We start from the raw sequence: 21,225 nt of genomic DNA, 5'->3' as shown, positions 1-21,225 counted from the left end.
AGTCCTGCGAGGACGTCCTCAGGAAAACGTGGGCGCCCCGTTCGATTATGCCCCTCCACGTCTTCTTTGACCTCTTTCTTTAAAGGTCATGTCCTGTTCATAAGAGTAATTCTGCAATTCCTAACTACTTTGATAAAACAGAGCTATCTTGGGACTGTAGAGATTGTTGCCTTTTTTAACCCATCTTTTCACTGCCTTGCTCAGTGATTATTATCTTTGAGGGTTGATACTATGTTGCCGCACATCTTAGTTTCAACAGCCAGTGTTTTATATATACCCATAAAATTATTGGTTATATTTATGTCTGTATGTAATAAGTTTATATATAAAAGTTAAGGCAAGGCATAATATATCCTCTGTGTTTTCTCCCTTCTTTTTTTACAGCGCTGTTTAAATTTTAGAGAGGCATGTCACACTGATTCAGTCTATCTGTTAATGACTTGATTATCACTATTTCTTTTCAAGCTCACCTTTGAGCATCATGCTAAATCTCCATAACAAGCATGCTTAATGACTCACAGCAATTGTATGCTTTGATATAGCTAATTGTTTGTTTTTTGTTGTTTTTTTTTGGGGGGGGGGTGGTTTGGTGTGTCTGTATAATCTCTATCACTGCTTTGATGCATGACTTTGTCTAGATATAACAATTTTCTGTAGAATTCTTAACATGAATATATTTTCTTTCTTTTTCCTAATTTACCTCCATTTCATGTTTAATAAGAACTTGTATTCCTTGTTTGATTATGCCTAATTGATATAATAACACTATAAGATTCTGTTACTTGCATACTTACTCACATATTACTACACCTTGCTTTTAGACCGTTTCCAATTTTCCTAATGTATTCAGTAATATATAACTCATTTTTTAAAAATTGATTCATTGATTCAGGAATTTTGAAAGGACACTTTTGTTTTAGATATGTTCACCTTCAAATCTTGCAGTTATTGTTATGCTACACAATTGATTACTCTATGCCAAAATCTCCACTGAGGATTTTCTTAATGGACAAATGTTAATGCATTTTATTTTTAACATGAAGGAATCCTCTCTCTTGCATTTAATATTATTACTTCCCATTGCACTTGCTAATCCTACATTTTCCTCAAACTAATAGTTGAGAACTCTTACTCCTCTCTCATTTTTCCATCCTTGCATATTATATTTAACTGTAACATAGATTACAGAATCCCTCAAATATCCTCATTTCTTAGGAGGAATTGATCCATTCTGGAATCCCCTGTCACAGTCACTGGTTGTATTATACTTTTTTTCACATGTTTACTGAGCTTTTTTTGCTCTTTATGTCATTCATTGTTAATACATATCAGCGGCACACATTTCTAACATCATATTTACTGTATTCAATCAATCTGTGGTATCTGTTCCTATATTACAACACTTATTTCAGCTCTCCTCATCATAATGGCTAATACCCACTTGCCTAATGCACTAACATTAGTTTCCTGGAACATAAATGGTTTAAACATCCAATTAAGCGGAAAAAATATTCACTCACCTTAAAAAATTACAGCCTTCAATAATTTTCCAACAAGAAAAACACATCCCTAATGTAGCCAACTTCAAATCTACCTTCCCCTGGATATCTCACATTATAGATGCTCCCTCAGTTGGTCGTAAACAGGTTTTCATAAAGACCTAAATATTACCATAACAGAACATATTAGTGATCCAGAGGGAAGATGGATAATTGCCAAAATCACAATATCCAATGAACAACTCATCTTAATGAATTAATATGTCCCTAACTGTGACTCTCCAGAATTCTTTATTTCCCTTTTCCAGATAATAGCCTCTTTTATCCCTCTACCTATTTACATCGCTGGGGACTTTAATCTTCCTCTAGATATCTGGATGGACAAACATACCTTATGTCCTAGAATCATTCCCAAAGCTAATATTACTCAATACCATTTAGTCGACACCTGGAGAATTAGCCACCCAACTACCAAAGATTACACTCATTTTTCTTCTCCCCACTCTAGTTTCTCACATATAGATTACTTTTTGATTTCTGCTTCTCAAATATCATCAGTTTGTGAGACCACAATTCAACCAATTGTCATATCTGACCATACTCCTATAACGCTCTCATTCATTAATCCTACTCAAAACTCATTTAAATCTCCCATTTGGAAACTTAACTTGAAATTATTAGATGATGAGGAAGGTCAAAAGCGACTAAGAAATTTTATTCTCAAATTTTTCCAATTTAATCTCTCTGATGATATTTCATCTCTGACAATATGGGAGGCTTTCAAAGCTTCACTTAGAGGTGAACTCGTATCCATTTGCTCATACAAAAGAAAAGAAGAACTCAGCAAACTCGCAGACTTAGAGAATAAATTAAGGAACAAGAACAACTTTATTTCCATACTAATGACAAATTAGTTCTCAATACTATATGTCAATTAAAATACTCTTACAACCAATTAGTTAGTGAACAAGCCAATCAAGAAATCTTTATCTCAAAATCCAAATACTACTCTGAAGGCAACCAAAGTAGTAAATTACTAGCAAATTATTTAAAATGGAAAAAAAAAAATTCAAATACCTTCATTAAAAAACATAAACAACAATATCATTACCTCATCATCTGATATATTAAAATCATTTCACAAATTTTATTCCTCTCTTTATCAATCAGATGTTAGTGGAGACGTTTCTGATATAAATAACTTTCTAACAATTCTCTCTCTTGTCCCCAATGGACTGCATCTGACAATGAAAGTCTTACGAAGAATATTGAGCTGGATGACATTACACAAGCTCTCAGAGATTTACCTTCAAATAAAGCTCCAGGTCCTGATGGTATTCCTGTAGAATTTTACAAAGCCTACAAACCCCTCCTTAACCCTTTTCTCAGCACTTTATTTAATTTTCTTTCTCCAGCCACAGTAGCTAATAGTCGATTCTTTGAAGCAATAATCACAGTTATTCCCAAACCAAATAAAGACTCACAACTAGTTCAAAACTACAGGCCTATTTCCCTCTTGAATACCGATTACAAGATTTATGCAAAAATCCTTGCTAATAATAAAAAAGATTATCAGTAAAATCATATCCCCCGACCAAGTAGGATTTATGCCTGGCAGCCTCATCACAGATAACTCCAGATTTTTTTTCCATCTTCTGAATATTGCCAAATCCCTTAAACAACCAGCTTTGGCCCTTTCTCTAGATGCCGAAAAGGCATTCGACAGAGTAGAATGGTCATATCTTTTTCATATTATGAAGTAGTTTGGTGCTAGTGCAGCGTTCATAGAGAAAACAAAAGTCTTATATGCTAATCTGATTGCACGCATTATAGTTAATAGTCATCTCTCTGATTATATCCACTTAAACAGAGGCACTCACCAGGGATGCCCTCTCTCTCCTTATCTTTTCAATATAGCTCTTGAACCCCTTCTACTCTCAATTAATTCCCAATAAAAAAATAACTGGTCTCCAATTTAATTCCTCAATTTATGGCATATGCTGATGATATCTTATTATATACCACTAATCCCAATTCTTCTCTCCCAACTCTTTTCTCATTAATTGAATCTTATTAAAAAATCTCTGGTTATAAATTAAACCAATCTAAAAGAGAAGTACTCCCTCTTAATGTGCATGCCACTTCAGACTCCATCCATCCGTATAGGTTAATTTGGTCCCCTTCTAAAATTAGATAATTAGGTATTGAACTTAGTAGCACTCTAACTAATGCCTTAAATATCAATAGTGAAAATATTCTAAAATTTCTAAAACATCTAATATCTAATTGGCACCCCTTACATCTGTCTTGGTGGGGAAGACTAGAAACAATCAAAATGATGATTTCTCCTAAAATCAATTTCATACTAAGCATGATCCCATGCCTCTTTTACAACTTTTATAAACATATCGGCAAACTCCTTTCTCTCTTCCTTTGGAAATCTAAATCCCCATGCATATCCATGATAAAGCTTCAAGCTCCAAAAGAGAAACTTGAGTCCTATTCCCTGACTTTTTTTTTTTTTTGTTCAATCAGTTTTTATTGATTTTGTAACATATTGTAAATTAGTACCAATGACAATAACAGTTAACAAAAGGTCAATGTACTCTGACTATATATATATACATTTGTGTGTATACGTAAGAAGCATGCATGCATGCATATCAGATGTTATAATATTAGTGCCAATACATGAATGAATAGTACCTGTTCATTAATTAAATTAATTATTACTTATTACTTAACTGGATGAATATTTAATCACCGGAGACCAAATTTTATTATATGTCATAAGGGAACCACATTTCTCTGCTGCTACCTTTTCATATTTAGCTGTTAGACATACTGAACTCCACCACATTTCATATGTTAACTTTGTAAAATCTTTCCAGTTTTGACATATCAATTTTATAGCCACTTGGAACAATATACGTAATAACTTAATTATATGTGGTGATAATATATTGTTAATGCCGAATTCCCCTGCAATTAGCATTTTGTAAGTTAAAGAAATCTTAAAATTTAGAATATGAGAAATTGTTTTCTCTATCTGGGACCAATATTCATCCAGTAATGGGCAATGATATATTAAGTGATCCAAAGTTCCTATGTTGTTATAGCAGGACCAGCAACGATTGGATGCATCTTTTGATATCTTAGATAGTTTATTTGGTGTCCACATAGCTCTATGTAGAATGTAAAATGACGATTGTGTAAGAGCTGATGACTTTGATGATTTATATAGAGATGTCCAAATTGTTTCCCATTGATCTTCTGATAGTTGAGAATTGAGTTCTCTATTCCAAATGTTCTGCAAAGCCAATGGAGGATGAGAAGATTGTTCTTGTAGGAATTTGTACCATTTGGATGCCGTTTTTTTTTATCCAGTTGATTGCATAATGTTAAATAACTTGGTGTAGCTTCCTTTAGAGTATTAATGTTAAAGTTAGAAGAAATACAATGTTTTAATTGGATCCACTGGAAAAGGCAATGTTTATGCAGATTATATGTTTCTTGTAGTTTAGAGAAGGGTATCCATTCTTGTTTGTCCTAAAGTTGATGTAAATACCAAATGTTAGCTACCTTCCAATTGGTCCATGCAATACATCTTCCATTGATTTTAAGATTTGGATTATTCCATAGATGAATCAAGGTGGTCGAATGAATTGGTACTTTAACACATGATTCCAGTGAAATGAAAGATGTTTGAGATGCAGAGATGATGGGATTAGTTTCTGATTTGTTTGTAGATGACCATGGTAATAGGTTTATTGGGGTATCTTTGAATAATTTTGCTTCCCATTTTAGCCATAGAGGTTCAGAAGGATCTTCTTTAGAGGTAATCCAAGAAGAGCTTTGTCTAAGTATAAAAGCTTTGTGGTAATCCTTAAAGTTTGGAAAATTAACTCCACCATGTTGTTTAGTGGATTTAAGATATTTTAAGGCTATTCGAGGTGGTTTATTAGACCATAAAAATTTAGATAGGATTTGTTCTAAATTTTTGTATGCATTATCATTAAGCATAATCGGTAACATACTTAATACATAGTTTACCTTTGGAGTGATCATCATTTTTATGGTATCTAATCTACCCCACCACGATAATTTGAGTGGTGACCATTTTTTAGACATATCAGTGACACAATTCAATAGATGCATAGTATTGAGGTTGATTGTATCGTTAATACTAGATCCAAACAATATGCCCAGGTATTTCAAACTAGTGGGTGACCATTTGAATAGTGACTGTGTATATTGATATGATTTAGCTGACATATTCATAGGTAGCATTTCTGTTTTTGTAGGATTTAATTTGTATCCAGAGATCAGTGAGTAGTTATTAATAACTTCTAGGATATAAGGAATGGATGAGGGAGTGGTATATAACAGTACATCATCAGCATATGCTGAAAGTTTAGCTGTTAAATTATCCATTTCTATTCCTTTAATATGGTCAGATTGTAATATTGTTAATAGTAGGGGTTCTAAGGCTATATTAAATAATAATGGGGATAAAGGACATCCTTGTCTTGTACCTCTAGATGGTCTAAAAGGGGGTGAAAAATGTCCATTGATGAATAATTTGTTGGACGGGCAAGTATACAGTACTTTTATCATATTTAAAGCATTTTGTGTAAAACCAAACCACTGTAAAGTATGGAATAAATATTTCCATTCGACACGGTCGAAGGCCTTTTCTGCATCAAGACCTATGGCCACATAAGGGATGTTAGAGGTTTGAGTCTGTATAAGTAGGTTAGTAAATAGTCTAGTATTATTATACGATTGTCTGCCATGCATGAAACCTGTCTGATTAGGGTTTATGATTTTAGGTCAAATAACTTGTAGTCTTTCCGCTATGATTTTTGCATATATTTTTGCATCAATGTTTATTAGGGATAAAGGTCGGTAATTTTGTATTCTTTGGGGGTCTTTCCCTGGTTTAGGAAGAACGATGGTAGTAGCTTCTGTGAAGGAACCTGAAACTTCTCCAGATGTGATTAAATAATTAAAAAAGGAGCTTAATATTGGAGCAAGTATATCTTGAAAAGTGAGATAAAATTCTAAAGTGAAGCCATCAGGACCAGGCGCTTTTTTTTTGCCATAGCCTTTATAGCTGATAATACTTCCTGATCTGATATAGGAGTTGTAAATGATATATTATCTTCCTGGTTGATGGTGTCGTGTTTTATATTGTCTAAAAAGGATGTATCTATATTATCAGAATTAGTTTCAGATTTATAAAGATCATCATAAAATTTTAGAAAAGATGTTAATATCTGTTGGTTATCTGTTTGGATAATATCATTAGAGTCTCTAATATGGGAGATATCATTTTTTTCAGCTCTAGTTTTGAAGTAGCTGGCTAGCAGATGTCCGGATTTGTTATTACTAGAATAGTATTGAGCTGACTTCATAAAGATTTCTTTATTTGCAGTGTTAGCTAATATTGCATTGTATTTATATCTGACTTTCTGTAGTTTGCTTAAAGTCTCCATCTCTATTTCTCTACTCCCCTCCTCTTCTCTGCCCTTCTCTTGCGCCCTATGGAATGCCCGCTCTATCTGTAACAAACTCGCCTATATCCAGGACCTCTTTATCTCACGTCACCTCCATCTGCTCGCTATAACAGAAACCTGGCTCTGCCCTGATGACTCTGCTTCAGTCGCAGCCCTGTGCCATGGCGGTTATCTATTTTCACATACTCCTCGCCCTGCTGGCCGTGGGGGCGGTGTTGGACTACTTCTCTCTCCCTCCTCCAGATTTCAACCCCTTCTTCCACCTCAATCTCACTGTTTTTCCTCCTTTGAAGTCCACTCTATCCGCCTTTTCTCTCCTCTGCCTCTTCGAATAGCGGTCATTTATCGTCCCCCCTAATAAGTCCCTTTCATCCTTTCTCATTGACTTTGACGCCTGGCTTGTCTTCTTCCATGATCCTTCCTCCCCCTCTCTCATCCTTGGTGACTTTAATATTCCTGCTAATGATCCTTCCAACTCTTATATTTCCAAATTACTCGCTTTAACGTCCTCCTTTAATCTCCAACTATGCTCCACCTCCTCCACTCATCAAAGTGGTCACTGTCTTGATCTCATCTTCTCCTCCAACTGTTCACCCTCTAGTTTCCTTGCCTCTGATCTTCCCTCCTCTGATCACCATCTTATAACTTTCACACTTAAATCTCTTCCCTCCCAGTCCCATCCTATCTTATCTAATTTATCTAGGAATCTTCACAATATTGACCCTTCATCTCTATCCTCCCATGTTTCAAACCTCCTCTCTACTGTGGCACCATTCATGTCTGTCAACGAGGCTGTTTCTTCCTACAACAATACTCTATCCTCTGCCTTAGACACTCTTGCACCTTTGATGACCCGCCCTGTAAGGCGTACAAAACCCCAACCTCGGCTGACTTCTAATATCCGCTACCTACGTTCCTGTACCCGCTCCGCCGAACGCCTCTGGTGGAAATCTGATTTCTTACACTTTAAGTTCATGCTGACCTCCTTCCAATCTGCTCTTTTACGTGCCAAACAGGATTATTATATCCAACTGACCAACTCTCTTGGCTCTAATCCTCGACTTCTCTTCACCACATTGAACTCTCTCCTCAAGGTGCCCCCTCCCCCAACTCCCCCTTCATTATCTCCTCAGACCCTTGCTGAATTCTTTCACAACAAGGTTCAAAAGATAAACCTTGCTTTCTCTACCTCACCACCTCTCCCTCCACTAGTCCATTCCCCTCTCTCTCCTTCCCCTCATTCCCTTTCCTCCTTTCCTGAAGTTACTATTGAGGAAACTACACTTTTCCTTTCTTCCTCAAAATGTACCACCTGTTCCTCTGATCCCATTCCCACCCACCTTCTTAACGCCATCTCTCCTGCTCTTATTCCTTTTATCTGTCCTTTTCTGGTTCTCTTCCTACCTCTCCCTCCGCACCATTAGTGTTCACTCTGCTGGATCCTCTTCTACTTCTATCCCTCTGCCTGTCGGCGTACCTCAGGGTTCTGTTCTTGGTCCCCTCCTCTTTTCTATCTACACTTCTTCCCTTGGTTCATTAATCTCATCCCATGGCTTTTCCTACCATCTCTATGCTGATGACTCCCAAATCTACCTTTCTACCCCTGATATCTCACCTTGCATCCAAACCAAAGTTTCAGCGTGCTTGTCTGACATTGCTGTCTGGATGTCTCAATGCCACCTGAAATTAAATATGACCAAAACCGAGCTTCTCATTTTCCCCCCCAAACCCACCTCCCCGCTCCCCCCGTTTTCTATTTCTGTTGATGGCTCTCTCATTCTCCTGTCTCCTCAGCTCGAAACCTTGGGGTCATCTTTGACTCTTCTCTCTCCTTCTCTGCTCATATCCAGCAGATTGCCAAGACCTGTCGTTTCTTTCTTTACAACATCCGTAAAATCCGCCCCTTTCTTTCCGAGCACTCTACCAAAACCCTCATCCACACCCTTGTCACCTCTCGTTTAGACTACTGCAATCTGCTTCTTGCTGGCCTCCCACTTAGTCACCTCTCCCCTCTCCAGTCGGTTCAAAACTCTGCTGCCCGTCTCATCTTCCGCCAGGGTCGCTTTACTCATACTACCCCTCTCCTCAAGACCCTTCACTGGCTCCCTATCCATTTTCGCATCCTGTTCAAACTTCTTCTACTAACCTATAAATGTACTCACTCTGCTGCTCCCCAGTATCTCTCCACACTCGTCCTTCCCTACACCCCTTCCCGTGCACTGCGCTCCATGGATAAATCCTTCTTATCTGTTCCCTTCTCCACTACTGCCAACTCCAGACTTCGCGCCTTCTGTCTTATTTTTATTAAGTTCCATTTTTCCTCCGTGCTCTCATTAGGTTTCCTCTTTGAAATCAGTCATTAAGCCATTAGATATAGATTGACTTTTCTTTGCAAATAGCTGCCTTGTAGACTTGCTGTTAACCACTATTATACATAGTGAACCCTCGGGATGAAACTTGTGCTACACAGAGCTTACAGATGGTTATGTTTGATTCAAGCTTATTTGACTTATATCGTAGTGCTGTGCTAATAATTATAGCATGTTAAAGATCCATAATGAGCAGTCTGTTTAGTAGTTTCTTAAGCAATTTCTCCTTATTCTTATGTTTTCCCTATCTTACTACTACTACTACTACTATTTAGCATTTCTATAGCGCTACAAGGCATACGCAGCGCTGCACAAACATAGAAGAAAGACAGTCCCTGCTCAAAGAGCTTACAATCTTCTTTGCCATCCTCTCTTTCTGCTATTCAAATATCGTTACTCGTCTAACTGAATCACTCTGTTGTCGTTAAGTATACCTTGTTTGCATTATGGCGCCAACACTCATCTTTTATATATTAGCGGGAAGCGCCATTTTAGACAGTTTGTATAATATGTTTGAGTTTTATAGATTCTATAAAATGATCTTTATGTACAATATGTGCTTTATCCTTGGCAATTTATGTTCGTTCATTAGCCCTTGTCATGTGCTTTGTTTTGTAATATGAGTTTAGCATGTAGCCTTTATATAATTTCGCTCTCAAGTTAACAATATTACTTAGTGAAGGTTGCTATGTGCAAGAATAAAAGAATATATAACAAGAAAACATTACCAGTTAGTTGTTCACATTGGCAATAACATCAGTTCAGTAAGAGGGAGAACTTTATAACAACATTTAAAGCTTGTATTTCATCTGGCGTCAATTGGAGTGGGAGCTAGTTCTTCTAAGTAAGAGGCGAGAGCTTCCGGATTGGTAAAATCTTTAGTAGTGTTGTTTATGGTAATTCTCATTTTAGCTGGGTAAAGCAGTCCATACCTTGCATTAAGTTGCTTCAGCTTGGGTCGGAAGGCAAGCAGTTGTTTACGAGCTTGGACTGTGGTTTTACATAAATCAAGTAAAAATTGTAGTTCCTGCCCTTCATACTTAATTGGAGCACGCAGCCTAGCTCTTTGCAGGATTTCAGCAGCTTGCGGATATCGAAGGACTTTCATTATGAAGGGTCTGGGATACCTATCTTTTGCTCCTCTTTGTGTCGGAATCCTGTGAGCTCGTTCAAGTTCGAAAGTTCTGTTGAATTGAATACCCAGTATTTCTGGTATGAATTTTTCAAGGAACTGGACCGGATCAGAGCCTTCGAGATTCTCAGGTATTCCCAGAATTCTAATGTTGTTATGTCTTGATCTGTTATTATTTTCTTCTATTTCTTTTTCCAGTATAGTTATCTTTTTAATATGTTTTTGGATCGTTTTTATTTGTTCCTCCGTCGCTCCTACTTTTTGTTCCATTGTTAGGATCTTTGAATTGAGCAGGGATAGATCCGTGCGAATTAGGGAAATATCTTCTTTTATTTCATTAAAGCCATCTTTAGTTTCAGTTAATATATCTTTTAAAGCATGGATTTCCTCCAAAATGGCCGCCGTACTGGTGTTGTCAGCCTTTTCAGTCGAAGATTTTTGAGGTGACAGGGGATCCCCCCTTTGTCTTTTAGAGTTTTTCCCTGATGCCATATGTTCTTGTTGTGTTTTGATTGTTTCTTATTATTTCTTGCTGTTTTATTTCCACAATTAATCAGCTTGTTTTGGAGTCAGAATGAGAGCTCAGTGATTATGCTGCCATCTCGATGAAGCTCCACAGCGCCCCCGCCCCCCTATTCCCTGACTTTTATTTATATCACAAAGCATTTATAACTCAACAAGGTTGCCATTGGTTCTCTACTCCAACTGAATACTTTCCTTTATGGCTACAATTAGAATCATCCCTCTTTTGTACTATACCCACACATCTACTCATGATCACAATGCCCCATCATTTAAAAGATAATATAATTCTTGTTAACACCAAACTCTTCCTTCAAGAACTTGATCGTACTTTAGACATACCAAAACCTTCCATATCTCTCTATGGTATAACCCTAATATACAAATTAATAACAATGTGTGTCATTGGCCATTATGGTTAAACAATAAAATTTGGTCTCTAAATAATATATTGGATCTCACTCATAAGACCATTTTACCATTCTCTAAACTACAATCAACATTCTCAATAAGCTCAACACAATAAATCTAAATTACTAAACAATCTAAGCCTATCCTTACCCTCAATTTATCAATTAACCAATACTCTTTTAAACAATGGACACATTGTCTCATCTATTTACAAATTAATACTCTCGTACAAATATAAAAATAAAATTTCTACTATATCACTATGGGAAACTGACACTAACACAAATATTCCTGACCTTTCCAACACTTCACTATGGTCTTCTCTTCTCAAGCCATTATCTGCAGCCAACTTCTCACAATCCATGCTCTTTCTCTACCATAGAGCTATCTGGACCCCCAGGAAATTACATAGTGCTTGTTTGGCCTCCTCTAATTTATGTTGGCATTGCCATTCTAATATAGGTACCTTAATTCACATGTTGTATGAATGTCCTTCAATCCTTCATTTCTGGACCTTCATTTGGGACAATATCAGTAAGAGTTTCAAACTCAATTACTCAGTATTTATTTATTTATTTATTTATTTATTTATTTATTTATTTCAGATTCTTTATACCCCACCTTTTGCCACATGTTTGCAGCCCCAAAGCGGCTTACAGTGAACTAATAAAATAAATACAATTACAGGTACATTACATTAGTGAGGGGCGGGAAGACAGGGTGAGAAGGGAGAGGGAATGGGAAGGGAGACAAAGATGGACGGCAGGAGGCCAAAGGAAAGATGGAGATCCAGGCAGAGGTGATTGACACGAACAGGGCCAGCAAGGCGATCCTCCCACGGGAGCTGCAACAGTGCCCTGCTGGAACACATGAAGCACAGAAGAAACAGCAACAGCATGCAGGACATCCACAGCAATGGAGTCAGCTGTGCATGAATCAAAATGATGGAACAAACGGTCGTCCTCCGCAGCTCCAACCATCGGGCTCTCCAGACCAAGGACCTCCTCCACTGTCCCTCCATCAGGCTGACTGTCTCTATAGTAGTTTTCAAGTCCTATTCTCCTCGTAGCCCTCTCCCTGATAATCAAACCACTTTTTGACATATTAATAACCATTGCACAACAACTCATATTGACCAATTGGAAGAATTCCAAGCTTTTAAATTAACATTTCTGGTGGCAATCAGTCTTATTATATCATAAATAACGAATTAGCTGCCACCACCTTAAATGGGTCTCTTCATAAAAAAATAATTAATTTGGTCCCCTTTAAATGAGTATCTTAAGTCACTTGACTTACATAAATAATATGATTATTCAATTGTTAATAATAAACGTAGATAGCTCTTAATAATATTCATTTATGTTGCTAACATATGTCTCTGATGTGTTTTTGTTTTTGTCCTTGAATTGTATTTATACATTGTTCATGTTTGGTTCTCTCTCTGATATAACTTTTAAACTTTAATAAAATTTCATGGAAAAAAAAACGTTTATATATATTAGTTTGGAAAATGCCTAGGCATTCTTGTTTTGAATAGAATATAAAAGTAATATGTTTCTTTTTTTTTTTTATTTCTTTATTTATAATTTTTAAATTATTATACATTCAAGGATAAACCTTGTACAGCAATTCAGGTGGAAATCAATTATCATATTATTCCAAAAACTTCAAATAATCTAATTTCCAATGAAAAATATTTAACAAAATGGAATAATTAAAGAAAACAATAAATGATGGAATTATGATAATTACAACCTTTCTTAGACCCCAATTAAAGGCAAAGGGGGAGTAAAAGAGTTAGAGAAGATTATACAAAGGCAATTATTTCGAATTAATAATTCAGGCTACATTTTCTCCAGTTATTTTCATTATCATTTCACTTGTTTCATTTCTACAAACGATTTTAGTTGTTCCGGTGTAAAAAAGATGTATTTAGTTTGTCCCAATCTCACCACACACTTGCATGGGTAAGCAAGGAAAAAGGAAGCCCCTATATATCTATAGTCTTTTGTTTTAAAGTCAAAAATAATTTCCTTTTTTGTTGTGTAGCTCTGGTGATATCCGGGTAGATCCATATTTTGGAACCATAAAATTGAGCATTCATGTTTCTAAAATAAAGCTTTAAAATAGCGTTATAGTCTTGCTCGAATACCAAGGATATAATCGTAGTGACTCTGTTAGCTATAGTATCTGAGGATTGTTCCAATATATCAGAGATATTTTGTAGATTTAAGTTAATTTCTTCAGAGCCTTGCACTCCTTCTCTACTCTTAGGAATATAATATATTTTATTTAGCGGGGGTATACCCTCTGGGGGAAAATGAAGAATTTCTATCAGGTATTTCTTAAAGGTATCTAGTAGGGTTACCCCCGCTATCAGTGGAAAATTTAAGAGTCGGAGATTAAGGCGCCGATTAAAATTTTCAATTTGTTCAATTTTCTGCCTCATATTAGTTAAATCTTTCACCAATGTGTTTTTAAAGTCCTTCAATACTTCCACCTCTTTCTGTATCGCTTTTACTTGTATAGTTATATCCTCTTTAACAGAGTCTACAGTCTCTTTTAGTTCCGCAAACTTAGTGTTTAAATTTTGTACATCACCTGAAGTTTTTTGAGTTGTTGTGGTGATTTGGTCCAACATCACCTTCAACGTTTGCAGAGTCACCTCCGAAGTTTGTGCCATAGGGGGTGGATCCCCCATGGCTTCCCGAGTCGTTGTTTGTGCTCCTGGGTCCTCACTGGAAACTCCTTTCGGCCCGCCTTCCGAGTCGTCGGGGTTTCCCACCAGGGCCACTTTCGACATCGGGCTAGGAGGGACGAGTGAAAGCGATGGTGGCGATAGGGAGATTTCCTCTCCCAGTGAGGTTTCCGTTTCTCCGGATCTCCCCACAGCGGGATCCTCTCTCCGAGTCCTGGAGGCACCGGGGAAAAAACGCTCCAACGAGGTTTGACCCGTTAAGGGGGTTGAGGTAGGTGGAGGCACTACCCGCAGCACTCCTTTACGTTTATGGGGCATTGCTGTATCGGGGGAAAAAAATTGCACGGATCCACTCTCATAGAGCGTTTTCTTATCCACCCGGCGCGGCAGCCATCTTGGTTACTCCGCCCCATCAAAGTAATATGTTTCCACAAGGTGTTGTAAAGGATAATATTAAATGTAATGTAAGTTTTAAAACAGTTTATACAATTTCTGGAGGTGAGATCCATTAATAATTGCAAGTCTGATAGGCACGGTGATTCCCGTGGAGGAGTGGCCTAGTGGTTAGGGTGGTGGACTCTGGTCCTGGGGAACTGAGGAACTGAGTTCAATTCCCACTTCAGGCACAGGCAGCTCCTTGTGACTCTGGGCAAGTCACTTAACCCACCATTGCCCCAGGCACAGATAAGTACCTGTATATAATATGTAAGCCACATTGAGCCTGCCATGAGTGGGAAAGCACAGGGTATTATTATTATTTATTGCATTTGTATCCCACATTTTCCCACCTATTTGCAGGCTCAAAGTGGCTTACATGGTTATGTAGACATTGTCATATCAGGATATCAGATACAGTAGAATTGTGCCTAGTTTAAGTAAGGGGGGATAGAAGAAGTAGGGTTCCCTATTGCTTTCTTGGGATGTCAAGGGGACCAGTGTACTAAAAACGCTGGATCCTCCTACATCCCAATGGCTTGATTTTGTGCGTTTTGTAATTGGACAGGTTTTTTTTTTTTCGAAAATGAACCAAAAAATAAAACATCCAAATCACAAAACCTTCTATTTTTGAAAACAAAAGATAGACGTTTTTCTTTTTTGAAAATGGCCTTCTTTCCTATTCAGATTTTGGACGTTTTTTGCAAAATGTCCAAAGTCGGACTTAGACGTCATATCGAAAATGCCCCTCTATGTGCACATAATGAACTTATTTTTACTTGATGTAAATGCAGATGCCTAAATTTTAAGTGGATCAGGTGCAATCTACATCAAAGAGCATAGATTTTAGGAACACCCATGACCCACCCATTCTATTCCCATGACCACAACCCCTTTTCAACTATGCAACTTAGAGTTTAGGCTTATCACGTTATAGAATACACTTAGACAATTGTGCGTGTAAATTCTAATTATTGCCAATTAGTGTCTATAATTGATTTTTAATTGGCAATTATCAGTGCTGATTGGCATGTTAACTAATTCAGTCACGCTATATAGAATCCAGGGGCATATGTAGAATCTGAGGAAATGCACCCTCTTTAAGAAGAAACATGAAAAATTCCAAATAGAAATAACACAAACATTTTCAATGTTCCCATCCCTAGTTTTGGTGTGTGTTGTGGGGGAACGGTGAGAAGGACTTCAGAATGACTCTGCTGTGGGTTGTACAAGTATCTAGGACAGAAGGTAACAAACATGGAAAGGGATGGAACAAGTACAAGTCTGAATCTCACTTGTAGGATAAATTATAAGCGATTTATACCTAAGTAAAAAAGAACAAAATCTAACCATTATTTTCTTTTCTAGTTCAACCAATACCTTAAGGAGGTTCGTTTTAAAGGCCAAGATGGAAATGAGATCTTCTTTGATAACAAAAGACATGCTGCAACTCACTATGACATCATACAATTGCATCTGTTCCCCAATCAGTCATCCTCTATAATCCATTTTGGAAGTTTCAACCCCTTAGCTCCCAAGGACAAGCAACTCTTTGTGAACCAAACTGCCATCATATGGAATACTCCCTCTAACCAGGCCTGACACTTTCTAATCTGTTTATAGTAGAGAAAACAGTGTAGAAACAGAGCAGTTTAGAACAAGCAGGGGAAGATAAGGACTTGTCAAAGTTTGTATTCACATTTTTGATAACTAGAATAAATGTTCCTGTCCTTTGTTGAAAATATTCAGTGGTGGATATTTAGCCTGTGGTAGTAGATAGTTTTTAGTTGCTCACTGCCATGGGCAGAATTAACCACAAATATTCAATGCTGGGGCAGGTTAGCATGACAACTCATATATTAATAGGACACCAGCTGATATTGAAACCAGAGCATAGCCTTTCAGCTGTCTAACTTTAACCACTTTCAGTTAACTAACTAGTGGACTGAATATCACCTTTAACCAGTTAAGTACTGGCTCCACCCATGCTCTGATCCCAGTCCGCCCTTAACCTAACCAGTTATTGTTTTGGCACTCACTTTCAATATTCAGAAGTGCTGCTAAATATGTAGGCATTGTCTGCTCAGCATGGTTTCACTGAGCAGAAGCCTTTCCTGCCTGATTAAAGCCTTTAGAATATTGACTCCTCAGAATATAAATGTTTAAACTAGTTTTCATGTAGCTGTATCGTGATAGCTCAGAAATGCTCTTTTTACTGGAGAAAATTTAAGCATGTTCTGATTAGAACACTAGAAGGTTTGGAGGCAGGTATAGCAGACAATCACTATTAAAGACACAAGCAATTGCTATTTAGGACTGTGACTCTATTTCTCTATTTCTTCCTTTCCTCAGATCCCCCGTTCTGTGTGTTCTGAGAGCTGTGTACCTGGATACAGGAAAGTTCTTGAACGTGAGAAGCCAGTCTGCTGCTTTGACTGTGTCCCTTGTTCTGAAGGGGAATATTCTAACACAACAGGTAGACAAAACACATAATGGTATGTTATAACTGTATTGTGTGTGTGGGGTGGGGGGGGGAGGGGACAAACACAGAAAAAAACAATCCTCCACACTGGTCAAACCAAAGAACAAAGTCACAGCGAAGGAGCTTTTTGACATCCATTCTGTCTCCTTCGCTGTGACTTTGTTCTTTATGTTATAACTATGCAACATCTAGTCATCAACTTAATATGGGCACATATGAACATCTGCCCTTACTGCAAACACGGGGCTACTTTTACAAAGCCATGGTAGTGATTCCCACGTGACAAATGTGATGAAGCTCATAGGAATTAAATTGGCTTTGTTGCATTTGCATTGCTAGGAATCACTACTGCGGCTTTGTAAAGGAAGCCCATAGAAATTATATTGCATACATATGGCAAGATGCTGAATAGTTCCATGCATCCTATATTATATTTAACAATTCAGCAGTCTATGCAATAAAGGGTAGTATTCTGACTATGACCAATTAGTTTGTAAAAATATTTGTATTCTATGCATTAACCACTTACGCTCAAATTCTATAAATGCTATGGAAATTTACATATGCAACACTGTGTGCTATCCTGAGATGTGTGTGCAACTAAATTGGCAAATGAGCCAATTAGCACAATAATCAAGTGCTAACAATCAACTATTGGTGTTAATTGGCAATGTTTTGGATTTACACATGCATCTTGCTAAGCACTATTCTATACAGATCCGCACACAAATCTTTTAGCACAAAACTGAAAAAGAGGTGGTGGCCATGGCAGGGGCATGGGCGGGTCAGGGCGTTCACTGAAGATCTGTGCATTGTTACTGAATGTGGAGGATCCATGCCAAACTTGTGTCCACCACCCTAACCACTAGACCACTCCTCCACTCACTCATATTTTCAAACTTTTTTTTAGACTTTTTTTAAAACTTCAATCTATTCAATCCAATATTCAGACTTGCAGAATCACTGAGAAAGCAACGGACATGTTTCCAGCTTCGAATGAGGAGACAGAACCTTGATATAGCACTATGTGCGAAACATGAATTTATGTCGGATTATATGTGCCGAGATGAATGTTCGTTATGAATGAGACTATAGAAAATAAGAAGAAAATAGTTCATTTCAAGCTAAATACAATTCTGCAAGTCTGAATTGAATTAAGTTGATTGAAGTTAAAAAAAAAAAAAGTCTAAAAAAAGTTTGAAAATATGGATCGAATGACGAATACATGCCCACCATAAGATAGTGCATGGCTCACAATTAAAGCCAAAATGGTGGTGACATGAGAATCTGATAGATCCTAATCTTTATGTCCCTTTTAGTCTAAACCACTTATGTAAGCATTTATAGGTGAATAACTCTTTTGGGCAAAGCTACCCAATGAGTAATTCCCAGGTTCCGTTTACAGAGGTCTGGCTAAACCAACTTCCTAGTTCTGTCCAGGGGTTATATATTATAAAGGAACCTGGCTGTTCTGGGCCTAAACCAGAACTTTTCTCCTGTTAGAGAGAACTGGAATTAAAGTAAAGTCACTGCTGTGAAATATATTAATTTATTATATAAGTAAGAAAATAGAATAATACACCCTACACTACAGCTCAGCTGTACAAATGTAGCTCCCTTATGCTGATAAGCAACTGTAGAATGTATTGTCTAACTAAAACACTGATATCACTGGTTACTAGGTTATTACACAATCCTGATTAGTAATACTGACTAGGTCATGAAGTAATACAGTTAGCAGCACATCTTCCTAATCAAAAAGTTCTGACTAACCCGCATTTAGTCTAGATGACTGAGCACAATTGATTGTACTAGGTTACGGAAAACAGTCCTTGGGAAGAAAGATCTTACTCTTTTTAATTTCCACATTGAGTGGAACATCTTCTTGGTTGTGTTTTTCGCGTGGCTCTCAAGTGTTAGGTGTCGATCAATGGTAACTCCAAGGATTTTTAGGGTATCTGAATTTGGTAGGTTCAGATTTGGTGTGTTAATGGCGGTATATGGTCATGTGTCCATATAAACTAATATACATTGGAAAGACCAATGTACTAGGTATGGCAAATCCACATTGATTTGTCTGGCCTTTTGGAGAGAAGTGCTATATGTAAGTAATTCCTACTTTTTCATTTGCATTCATTTTTGCAACTATCAAGTCTTAAATGTTTTGATCAAGCCACCTTTTCTTTGGAATTCTCAAAAGAAGTATGTTTTATATTTGCAGGTGGTTGAAATAGTTTGACTATTAGGGATATATTGATTTTTATCCCCTCTTAGGTAGGCATCTTTTTAATTTTTTTATGGAAGTTTTTTTTTAAATCTCATCCTCCACAGAGCACAGTCACATTGAAATAACGCTTTGTTATAGTCAAGTTTGAGATATTTTATGAAGTTGTTTCCTTCTGTACTGCGCACGATTACACAAAAATAGGCTTTGTTATTTCACACTATACCTATGCATTTTAAATGGATTGGCATTTTTCACATGAGCATAGATGCATGTTATCATTGATTAAACTTGACTGTTTCATTCTTCTTATGCACATACATTCACCCTGAGCATACATGTCCTATATATGTAAGTAGTTTCTCTTTTCTAACTTTTTTTTTTAAATATATGATTTTTAAATGTGTGTATTTATTATCATTAATATTATATGATTGAAATTATATTTTATGTATGTTTTTAGTTTTAGTTTTACCAATGACATAGCCTGTGGGTGAAATATGACCACATTGGGTAACTGTTAATAAATCACTTTTTTTTATTATTGCTGATCTGCTTTGTTTGTTTTCTGTTTTCTGAGGGCAGACCTTTTGCCTTAAAAAAAAATTGGCTTCCATTACCTTTCACACCAACAGCTGATCTAGGTACTTGTAGCCTTCACAGATGGTAAATGTAGCCTGCCAGTCAGACCCATCTATGTAAGCTATTATTTCCTTCTTCTAAAAAAACCTGGTTTGTTTGGTATGAAAATATTTACAAAGTAATAATAAAGATATGTTATATTCCATAGATGCCAATGACTGTATGAAATGCCCTGAAGATCAATGGCCTAATGAGAAGAAGAATGAATGTCTCCCACGAGTCATTGAATTCTTGTCCTATGACGATTACTTGGGTGCAACTTTGTCATCCATTTCTATTCTCTTATTCATCATCACTGCCCTATTGTTGGGAATCTTTGTCAAATATCAGGACACAGCTGTGGTGAAAGCCAATAACAGGAATCTCAGCTACATCCTCCTCATATCACTCATGTTGTCTTTTCTCTGTATTTTGTTATTCATTGGTCAGCCTGGGGCAGTGACTTGTCTACTCAGGCAATCTGCTTTTGGGATAATATTTACCATTGCTGTTTCTTCTGTATTGGCAAAAACTGTTACAGTTGTCATTGTCTTCAGTGCAACTAAGCCCAGCAGCAGGTTAAAAAAGTGGGTTGGGACAAGAGTCTCCAGCTATATAGTCCTTCTCTCCACCTCTGGTGAAATAATGATATGTATTGTATGGCTGCTCATCTCTCCTCCATTCCCTGAATATAATACAGAGTCAGAAAAAGGGAAGATAATACCGCAGTGTAATGAGGGGTCTACCACTGCATTTTATAGTGTGATTGGGTACATGGGCTTTTTGTCTCTTCTAAGTTTCACTGTGGCTTTCCTAGTAAGGAAGGTGCCAGATTGTTTTAATGAGGCTCAGCATATCACTTTCAGCATGCTGGTGTTCTGCAGTGTCTGGGTATCTTTCATTCCAGCCTATCTGAGCACCAAAGGCAAATACATGGTGGCTGTAGAGATATTTGCTATCCTGGCTTCTAGTGCTGGGCTGCTGGGCTGTATATTCACCCCCAAGTGCTACATTATGCTGCTCAGGCCTGACCTGAACACAAGGGGGCATTTAATTGGAAAACCACATCCAACAAATACCACATGAGAGAGGATTTCTTCCACTTTACATTGGTGGAAAGCTGAACTTTTCTTTTGATATTATTTAAAGTGATTGAATTTTATAATCTGAATGCTTATGACTTCTTTATCCATACATTTTCATTCATTATACAAATAGTATAAGGTTCAATATAATCTAATTGGCTCAGTAGAATCTGCCCAACCGGTTACAGCTCTTAATACATTGAGAAATATGACATTCTTAGTCCT

The 21,225-nt window shown here is 37.1% G+C and overlaps 1 protein-coding gene across 1 annotated transcript; it reads left to right on the top strand.

The window, feature by feature from the left end:
• The first annotated feature begins 12,233 nt into the window (after positions 1-12,233).
• On the top strand, positions 12,234-21,001 carry LOC115458172 (vomeronasal type-2 receptor 26-like). The gene is made up of 4 exons (XM_030188029.1): positions 12,234-12,503; positions 15,957-16,184; positions 16,941-17,064; positions 20,085-21,001. Exons 1-4 carry the CDS (start codon positions 12,234-12,236, stop codon positions 20,999-21,001), a joined length of 1,539 nt encoding a protein of 512 aa, XP_030043889.1.
• Positions 21,002-21,225: the final 224 nt, after the last annotated feature.

Source organism: Microcaecilia unicolor, chromosome 14 (genome assembly GCF_901765095.1).
Source record: "Microcaecilia unicolor chromosome 14, aMicUni1.1, whole genome shotgun sequence".
NCBI lineage: Eukaryota > Metazoa > Chordata > Amphibia > Gymnophiona > Siphonopidae > Microcaecilia > Microcaecilia unicolor.
This window is presented reverse-complemented; position numbering and strand designations above follow the sequence as displayed.

Coding starts and splice junctions, on each gene's coding strand:
- LOC115458172 (XM_030188029.1), top strand. CDS start 12,234: ATGGAGATCCAGGCAGAGGTGATTGACACGAACAGGGCCAGCAAGGCG. Junction 12,504..15,956: donor GTCTCTATAGTAGTTTTCAA/GTCCTATTCTCC, acceptor TTTCTTTTCTAG/TTCAACCAATACCTTAAGGA. Junction 16,185..16,940: donor GGAATACTCCCTCTAACCAG/GCCTGACACTTT, acceptor TCCTTTCCTCAG/ATCCCCCGTTCTGTGTGTTC.